This window comes from Phoca vitulina, unplaced genomic scaffold (genome assembly GCF_004348235.1).
Source record: "Phoca vitulina isolate PV1807 unplaced genomic scaffold, GSC_HSeal_1.0 scaffold5, whole genome shotgun sequence".
Lineage (NCBI taxonomy): Eukaryota > Metazoa > Chordata > Mammalia > Carnivora > Phocidae > Phoca > Phoca vitulina.
Window position 1 is genome coordinate 5,212,113 of NW_022589708.1, and position 9,132 is coordinate 5,221,244.

The 9,132-nt window shown below is 40.5% G+C and overlaps 1 protein-coding gene across 2 annotated transcripts in view; it reads left to right on the forward strand.

Moving 5' to 3' along the window:
* FAM155A (family with sequence similarity 155 member A) overlaps window positions 1–6,814 on the forward strand; it is a 597,883-nt gene extending 591,069 nt beyond the window's left edge. Inside the window, exons 3-4 of one of the 2 annotated variants that reach the window (XM_032402641.1) lie at window positions 4,251–4,296; window positions 6,007–6,095. In XM_032402641.1, the coding sequence (XP_032258532.1) occupies window positions 4,251–4,273 (23 nt within the window). In that variant the 3' untranslated portion in view covers window positions 4,274–4,296; window positions 6,007–6,095. Of the gene's footprint in view, window positions 1–4,250; window positions 4,297–6,006 lie in introns of both variants that reach the window. The other variant, XM_032402640.1, reaches the window with a different exon arrangement.
* The last annotated feature ends 2,318 nt before the right edge of the window (window positions 6,815–9,132 follow it).

Genomic DNA, 9,132 nt, shown 5'->3' on the forward strand with positions numbered 1-9,132 from the left:
TCAGTGACATTTTTTAAAAGCCGCGAAACTCTTTTAAGTCATTTAGATATAAAAGGAAACATATATTACAATTACAGAATATGCAAAATCACTGCATATTAAAACATAAGAGAATTGGCTGAAGCATTCTCAGATGGAAATTTAGAACAATAACTAACTTATTAAGGAAAAACATGAATTTAAATGAGTAAATTCGCATTCAATTCAGTATAGTTAGAAGGGGAATAATAGAAAATTAAACAAAAGATAATTAAGAAATTGATGCATTAACACACAGAACATATCAATGTCAGAGCATATCAATGTTCAAGAGCTGTATCCTTGATAATGCAAAAGAAAGTGGGCAAAAAAATCTCGCAAGTCTTATCAGGGACAAAACAAAAGATGAAATAAAGTATTAACAATGGAGGAGAGGATTAGAAAACTAGTCTTAAAATATGTATAACTCTACATGAATTAATGTCAAACTCTCAATAAAAAGGCTATTTTTAGATAAATATGAATGATCAAACCTGACACAAAACAACCTTGACAGATTAATAGCCATGAAAGAAACTGTAAAATTATGCAAATTACCCTAAAGAAAGAGCTTGTATCCAGAAAGTTTTATGGATTCCATGCCATATAAATTATTCTAGTTACTAAAACACGATAATAATGTATATAGAATATACATTTATATTATATGTATATTACATATATAATCTCAGTAATAACACACATTTAAAATTAATATTACCAAATCAAATAAAGAATAACATTGTAAAGTACAGTCACACATGCTGAATAGAATTTTCCATGTGAAATCTAGAAATTACATGCACACCCTGTGTGTATATGTATGTGTCTGTATTAATAAAAAAGTTGGGGAAACAAATTCCAGCAGTTTCTTCTTGTTTCTTTTTTCATCCTAATGAAGTCAGACTTGGGGTGATTCCCCTCTTCTTTTTATTTTACTGTTTTTTAAACTATTGCATTCAGAAAAGTATTAAGTATATCACTCGTTCATATATCTGAAAAAATTAGTCTCATATGATAGTAAAAGGTAAATTACTGAGATACTGAAGGATTATATTTCATGTGGTTATTTTAAGGATTTCCTTAGAATATTTGGCTTTCCTGTACTTAAGATAATATTTATTATGACCATTCTAGAGTAATTGTTCTGAGCTATGAAAAATAAGGTTTTTCCATGAGTGGCTCATATGAATAGAAAACAGAAAAAGAATTTGAATTGGATGTTCTTTAAAGTCTTTCCTCATAATAAATTCTGATTCCACTATTTATCCCAAGTTACAATAGGAATAATAATTATTATGTGAGATTTTACTATCTGTCAGGCACTGTTCTAAGCAATTTATGTGTATTACTTAATTTTCCAAAAAATCTCCATGAGGTTGCACTATAAGATAGAATAATAATTGCTATTATTATTATTATTATTCAATGTCAAATGGCAACTAATGATTTATTAGAGATTGCGAATAGAGCATTTTGTAAGCAAAATGTATCAGAACCTTTCATTCACTGACAATTTCCTTTTTCCTTTTGAAACCCCAATCACTTATATATCTGTGCAATGAAATGATTGCTTGAGAAATGATTTATTTTCATTTGGAAACAAGTTCTTATAGTCCCTTGAATGGTGCGGAAGAGTTAGCTGCTCTGGGTAGGCTTCCCAGGAAGTGCATCAGTGTGCAGGTGGTTTATCCGGGAAGTGCACCTGTTCCGGGGTCAGGGAAGGAGGATTTGGCAGAGGGACAGTATCTGGAGCTGGGATGGCCCTTCACAGATACTCTGATGATTGGAGGCAGCTGCCCAGGGGCCCAGAGTCAGTTTCCACCTGCCAGCCGCATTCCTAGCTGAGGGTGTGAGTCAGGATGGAACAGAGCAGAACCTGGTAGAGAAAAGTGCGGTAATGTTTTCTAGGCAGACCCAACAGAAAAGAAATTGTTTTTAGGCATAAATCTGAAAGAATGGAAGAATGGATAAGGAGACAACAACCTAAACCTCTTAGAAACTAGAACGAAAACTGGTGCGCAGTAAAGGGTTTGTTGAAACCTTTGCTGACATAGCAGAGGGTAACCAGCAAACCAGATTCACATCCCAGACCCTCCGGACGCAGGGACAGAGGGCAGTCGATACTGTGGAGGAGGCAGCAGCATGAGCAAAGGGTGGAAAGTGGAGATCTGTTTAGAAGTCATCAGATCTCCACAGCCCATGCCCGCCCCTCCAACCCACCTGTTGCTCTCCCTCACCCCAGAGAAAGGCAGCTGCCTATTTCTTTATGCAAGGAGGATGGTTTTTTGGAGATGGTTGGAGAAAGTTGTTGGGTTGGGTGCCATCAGGGGGAGGTCAGATGGGAGAACCAAAATGTGGGTTAAATGAATGTGTGCACGCTGGATGCAGACTCATCCATCCCCAGCTCTCTTCTCCCATCTGGTTCTCAGAAAACCGGCGGCATAGCCTTTGCCCTCCCGGACAGATAACACTCAATGTGTTCTGTGAAATCTGACCAACGCAAAGGGAAGAAATGCGCAAGTTTCTCCATCTAAACAGTTCAGGCAGATCCCCTTACCCGGCCCCCCACAACACCTGCCTAGGTGTCCAGATTGCAGTGCTTTTTACGATGGGCATTCAATCAAGAATGCACAGCCTTCCCACATAAAAAATAAGAGAGAAACAAACAAAGAAGAAAAAATGGCTTGGAGAAAATGGGGCCCATGCAGGGAGGAAATAAAACATGACAAATAAAAGCACTGCAAATATCTCAGCGATAAAAGGATATATTGCAACTGTGAAATGAGAACAGTCAGTTCAAAAAAAAAAAAAAAAAAAACCCAACATTCAGAGTACATAAAAGAGCTCTCAGAAATTAAAATGTGATAGAAAAAAACTCAATAAAATCATTACACAATAAAGCTCACCAAATCCTCCAGAAAGTAGAGCAAAGAGATGAAGTGGCATAAAGTAGGAGAGATGAGATAAGAGAATTAAAGGACAGGTCCCAGGTGCCCGACAAGTGAAGGTGGGAGTCATGCTCGGAAATCTGAAGGATAAGAATTTCTGAACTAGAATTCCATGCTCAGCCAAACAATTAAATACAAGGTAGAATAAACACATTTTTAGGCACGCAGCATCTCAGAAATTCGTTCCCATGAGCTTTTCCTTAGGAAGATCCTAGATGCCATGGTCCACCAAACCAAGAAAGGATGTAGAGGCTGTTCCTGAATAGCAAACCTATGGACAGAAGCCACGAGCATCCCCCACAAGGGCATTCACTGAGGCTGTCGGGCCACTAGCTGGGCACCAGGCATCAAAGCAACAGGTCCAGGTGGTAAAAGACTCCAGGCGATAAAGCTGATAGAACCCCCTATTCTGCTGAAACTACTGGGAAGTGTTTGCGGTTTGAAGTAGTAAGTACATAGGAAACTGTAAGCTAATGGTTAACTCTAGGAAAACCAGAGCCGTAAGGAACAGAAAACTCAAGTTTACTGCATGTCTAAGTTAAGAATTGTTTGTGTAACATCCTAATAAAGGGAGCCTTGTTGAACATACTACCATGCAGGGATGGGGGCGCATATGAGCTGAAAAATGAATATTATCCCCGATAATGTTGCTGTCATGTGTCCTAGGGGGAAGTCTTTCTAGAGACTGCATAAGAAAAGCATAAAACAGGTTATTTACAGAAATGTAGCTAAATACAGAAACAGCGAAAAGAGGTTCAAGTATTTGCCTCTGAAAAGGGAAAAATTGGGGATGGGGGAGGTGGAGGCACTTTTAAAGAAAGAGCTTGTGGAATTATTTGATTATTAATATATATGCATGTATAATTCTGGAAAAAATCTCATTAAAAGGATGGACAAGGGGAAAAGAAAGAGTATGAATTGTATCAGTCGAGAAGAGTATATTTATTGGCCTGAATGAACTGCCTTATTCTTTCTGAAACGACTTTAGTTATAAATCAGCAAACTAGCTTCTGAGCGAGTTTGGGAGAGCTTCTTATTTGGACGAAATCGTTAAGTATATTCTCATTATTATCATTCTAAAATGTTGATCTAAATGATCTATTCTTATAATCTTAACTATAAATTCTCATCTTTGTAGAATATAATTTTGGAAAACGTATACTTCAATAAATGATTAGTCTACTAGTGAGGTATCGTATATGAAAAAAGAAAATATCATACATTAAAAATGTCAGAGCTGCAGACCTCATTAATTCAGTTTTTTTTCCATATTCTATCTAGGAGAAGGTGAAGTTTACCTTTGAATGCCTAAGAAGAAATGAATATTGTAAGCATCATTATAAGGATATCTTGGTCATTTCTTTAAAGGAAACTGAAGATTGCAGTGTATAATATCTTATTTAATAGATTCTCTTTTTTAAACAAATATATATTGAGTGTATTCATGTAATAAATGCTTATTAAAGATCTATTTTGTTCAAGCGTTCTACTACATATTGGGAACACAAAGCCAAAATACTTCTTGCTTTTAAGGTGACAGGTGAATAAGGAAACTGACCTAAAATTAGCAATTGTGCTGAAAAGGACAGATAACAATTGCTCTATTGAAGAGTTACATAGAATGCACTAGCAGCCCAGGAGAGAGTACAGACTTCATGCAGGGAATTTCCGGGGAGCTGAACTTGAAGCATAGGTGAGAGTAAAGTCCATGGGTTGATGGGGAAAATTCCAGGAAGAGAAAGCAGCTTGGGCTGTGGGGAAAGTATCACGTGTTCTGGGAGGATGTCTGGAGCTACTGGTCAAGGAGTCTGAAGAGACAGGAAAAGATTTTTTAGATTGTATTATGTAGGTGGAGGCAAGGAGACACTATGAATAGCTATTATTATTAACAGTAGCCAAAAATTTTCAAATTGCTTCTCTATGCTAGGCACTAAGCCAAGCTCTTTACATATACAAAATCTTATTTAATCCTTACAACTACTCTAGCCTCGCTTTTAAAGTTTCAAGCTTAAGGATAGCATAGTAAAATTTGTGTAGAAACTTTATTCTAACGCTCTTGAGAAAATGTTGCTGTCAAGTAAAAAAAAAAAGGATACAGAATGGTTTATGTAGCTACTTAACATTATATATAATAGAGCAAGAAACAAGATTGGTAAGATAAAGTGTGTTATTCTTTTCACCACTTTGAAAGTTTCTAAAATATCCATTTATCAATTTAAAAATAAGAACAATGTCTTCTTGTAGAGGAACGGGGTGGGGGCAGGAGGAGAGGGAAAGAGAAGAGATCTTTTGAGGAGGGAAGAAAAGAGAGAGAGAGAGCAAGACAGACATTCATGGGAAGGCAGACTAGCCGGGAGGTTGCAAACAGAACACCAAGAACAGAGAGACTCTTCCCACAATGGTCCAGGCCCAAGACAGGTATTCTTCAGTAGAATAGCAAACGGATGAATAAGAGCAATATTTAAAAAATGAATCCAAAGGAAATGGTCCCCCCCTTGGATGCTTAGTGGCTCTGCCCACCCACCAAGAAGGAGAGCGAAGACAGGGTGAGGTTGAGGAGAGGAAGTGATGGGGAGAGGCAGTTCCTAGAGCTATGATGCTATCCTCGGGGGGTTGTTTCACTTAGCACAACTAGTTACTGTTCCTTTATTGTGTTGTCTCAGTCAATCACATTCATGGTAAAGAAAAAGGATGGTTGTGCAACCTTGGTCACCAAGTTGATCCAGAACCTCAGGTTCTGCTTTTGGACCAAATGAAACCTTTCATCCTATATTCATGACGACCCAGAACTTCCCCTGGCATGGCCTCCGGGAATATAAAGAGAGCACAGTGGGGGACCTAAAAGTACTGGTCTGAGAGCGCAGTTGAGTCTGCATCCAGATTGTCTGGACTTGCCCCCCCTTACGAGGTGACAAAGTGCCTAACTGCCCCTAAGAGCCTGCGGCTCAGGCCGTTACAGTAACAGCTCCTCGCTGCTGCGCGCTCCTCCCCGCCGCTCCGCCTCGCTTTTAACCGGGCCCCTGTCTTCCTCCCCCAGGGCTCTACGAAACCTTTCTGACCACGGAGGACCCCGAATGCTGTGATATCAGGAGAGAAGAGCGCCCGAGCAAGCCCCCCAGAGGGACGCTGGGGACCAGCAGCGCCTGTCACAGGACGTCACTCACAGCGTCATCAGCAGCCAGACTGGGCAGCAGCAGACTCAGGCTGTGCGTTCTCGTGCTGATCCTCCTGCACACAGTGCTCACGGCCTCCGCGGCGCAGAACAGCACGGCGCTGGGCGTGGGCGGCATCCACGCGCTGGAAGGGGGCTCGCCGCGCGACGAGTAGCCGGGCCCAGCCCCGCGCCCCTGCCGCTCGGACACGCACGGGGGCTCTCACCCTCCCGCCGCTTCCCGCGAGGCCTTTGGGGCAAACCCGAGGAGGATGGGCCTGGATCCAGACGAGGACACGAACACGGCTTTTTATTGACTAAAAGGCTGTAAAGTGACTTAAATTTCTCACACCATTTTATACACTGTGTTTTAATGTTTGGAGGTTTTCTTTGCTTTCCTTTGGTTTGGGTTTATTTGTTCGTTTACTTTTTTGCACTTGTTACTACAGGATTTATTTTTGGGGATGGTTTCTCAGAGGTAAACTAAGTCTTCACTGTCTCTTTCTCTCTCTTTCTCTCTATATATATTTCTAGTCATTGTGTGTGTTCATCAGATAGTTCTGTCTCTCTGTCCTGTCAGTTTCTATTAGAGGAATGATCGCTATGACCTCACGGTATAGCAAAATACAACAACAACAACAAAAAAATCATAAAAGATAAAAAAGACAAAAAAAAGAAAACAACAAAAAATACAAATAAAAAAACCCCCCGAACTCTTTGCTCCTGCCTCCCGAACCGACTGCCCCCGCCCCCCGGCCTCCCCCTGGCCTCCCCTCCCCCCCCCCTCCCCCCCCCCCCCCCCCCGCCCCCCCGCCCCCCGCCCCCCCCCCCCCCCGCCAGGAGCAGAACTAGGGGTTCCTTTTTAGCTGAACAAACAAGTGCTCTCCATGGTAGGCGGAATCAGCCAGTTAACACGTTTTTTATGTTGACAACAAAATAAAAGCAAAGAAAAACCACCATAAACTATGTTGCTCCAGCTCCCCTTCCCCGAGGCCCCGTCCCTCGCTGCTTGTCAGGTGGCTGGGGGTCCGCCCCGAGTCACCATGGGGGCACGTGTCGGCGCTTGTGGGCCCTTGGATGGCAGCAAAGGGAGCGAGGACACAGATCTGGGTTTCTTTCTCCTCCGTTGCGGTTGTGGAGGAGACCGCAGAGATGCCCCAACACCTGCCGTATACAGAATACATACAATTTTACCCCAGTATCTCCCCAACCTATAATTTTAAATTATTCCAGGTATAAAGTGTATGCAATTCTGCATTATCACAAAAGAACTTGTTTAAAAAAAATAGGTTAGCCATTTTCATTCAAGTGCAAAAACTTTGTCACTTTGAACACGCTCTAGATAGTCGGTGAGAAGAGGAGAAATCAGATCGCTCTGTTTGTATTTTTTCTTTTTGTGGGAACATTTCACCTGCTGAGTGTATATGAATTTGCTTTCTAAAAAAAGGCTTTTATGAGTTTACAGTAGAATCAGTGGAAGGAAGAGTTCATAAGGGCTGTTTTTAAAAAAAAACAAACAAACAAAACAAATAATTAAAAAAAAACCACTTTACATTCCTTCCTATACTCTAACTACATTTGGGAAGTGCTCTTCAGATGTGTTTGCTCTTCAGATGGGAGATGAAGGAAAATCATAGAAAAGGTCCTCGTAGCGAACAAAATTTAGTTATTAACTTTATAGCTATGAAATTCCCCCCGGCATTCGTTTTTGTTCAAACGAACTTTAATCTCTGCATCATACTTAACCCTGCGACATGCATACAGTATGCATATTTTGTTTTGAATAAAAAAAATGTTTTGTTCCAGTCTGTTAAGAATATTCAAAAAATAATAAAGGTATTGCTTAATAAAATTGCTAGAATTGTTTAGCAGTACATGCACAAATATTTTACTAGATTCTTCGTTTTAATAGTGTTTTGTTGAGACTGAAAATCCTAAAATGGTCTGCGCAAATACAAAAAAAAACACCAAAAATGCAAAATTCTCCAGTTTTTGTTCCTTTTTAAAAAATTGTTTTTTTCATGCAAATGTCAACACACATTCACAAGTGCGCACACACACACACACACACACACACACATAACAGGCACAATATTTTTAATTTAGAGAAATGCCTTGCTATTTCTGGGGCCACAGTGGGTGGGAAGAGGCTTGGGGGCATTGAGTTGCGGCAAGTGTTAAACACTGGGAGAAATGAGCATGTTTAAAGCCCCTCCTGGTGGGTCACAGATTTCGGTGGAGTTGGGGGGATGACAGAAGTAGGGGAGCAGTGGGTGGAGAGTGAAGGGGTGCTGACTCCTAACAAAGGATTTAAGGTGAGCTCTTTTTCAACTGACCTCTTAAAGGCTTTAGGATATATAGCCAGGAAAAAGTCTGTTCTGACCTTCCCTACCTCTGCTGGGCAAGGCCACTCCACGGGCCACTTCTTCAGTGTTCCTCATGCTTTCATTTGTGCCGTGGGAATTTCCATTCTTTGGGAAAATGACAATCAACACAGATGCAAATTCCACCCACTCTCATGACAAGAAGTTACTATTTCTAGACACTGGGGAAAATGATTTAAAAAAAAAAACAGTATCCCATAAAAAACAAGGTTTCATTTTCTCTTAATATCTTTTGCAACTGGTTACAATTCTTTTCAAATATAGAGGGATTGGAAGATTCCACTGGACCATGTTTTAGCTTTAGTTTGGGGAGAATGGCAGCTGAAAGAGAGAGACCAGAAACCACCACCACTTTATCTGACAGGTAAGTCCTCCAGAAGACAATTTCAAGAATCGGGAGAAACAGCCCAGTATTTAACTGTACTATGAAACTATAATTTAAGTGAGGAAGGGCTGGTAAGGAGAGAAGGGGACTGGTTATTTCCCACACGTCAATCAGCATTGGAACTGTCTCTTGTTCTGGTAGGATTCTTTTCTTGCCAAATACATTTATTCTTATTATGTGAGAATGATCTCAGTGCCTAGTAATTATTACTGTAAATGTGTAAGCACTTCCCTATGACATTTC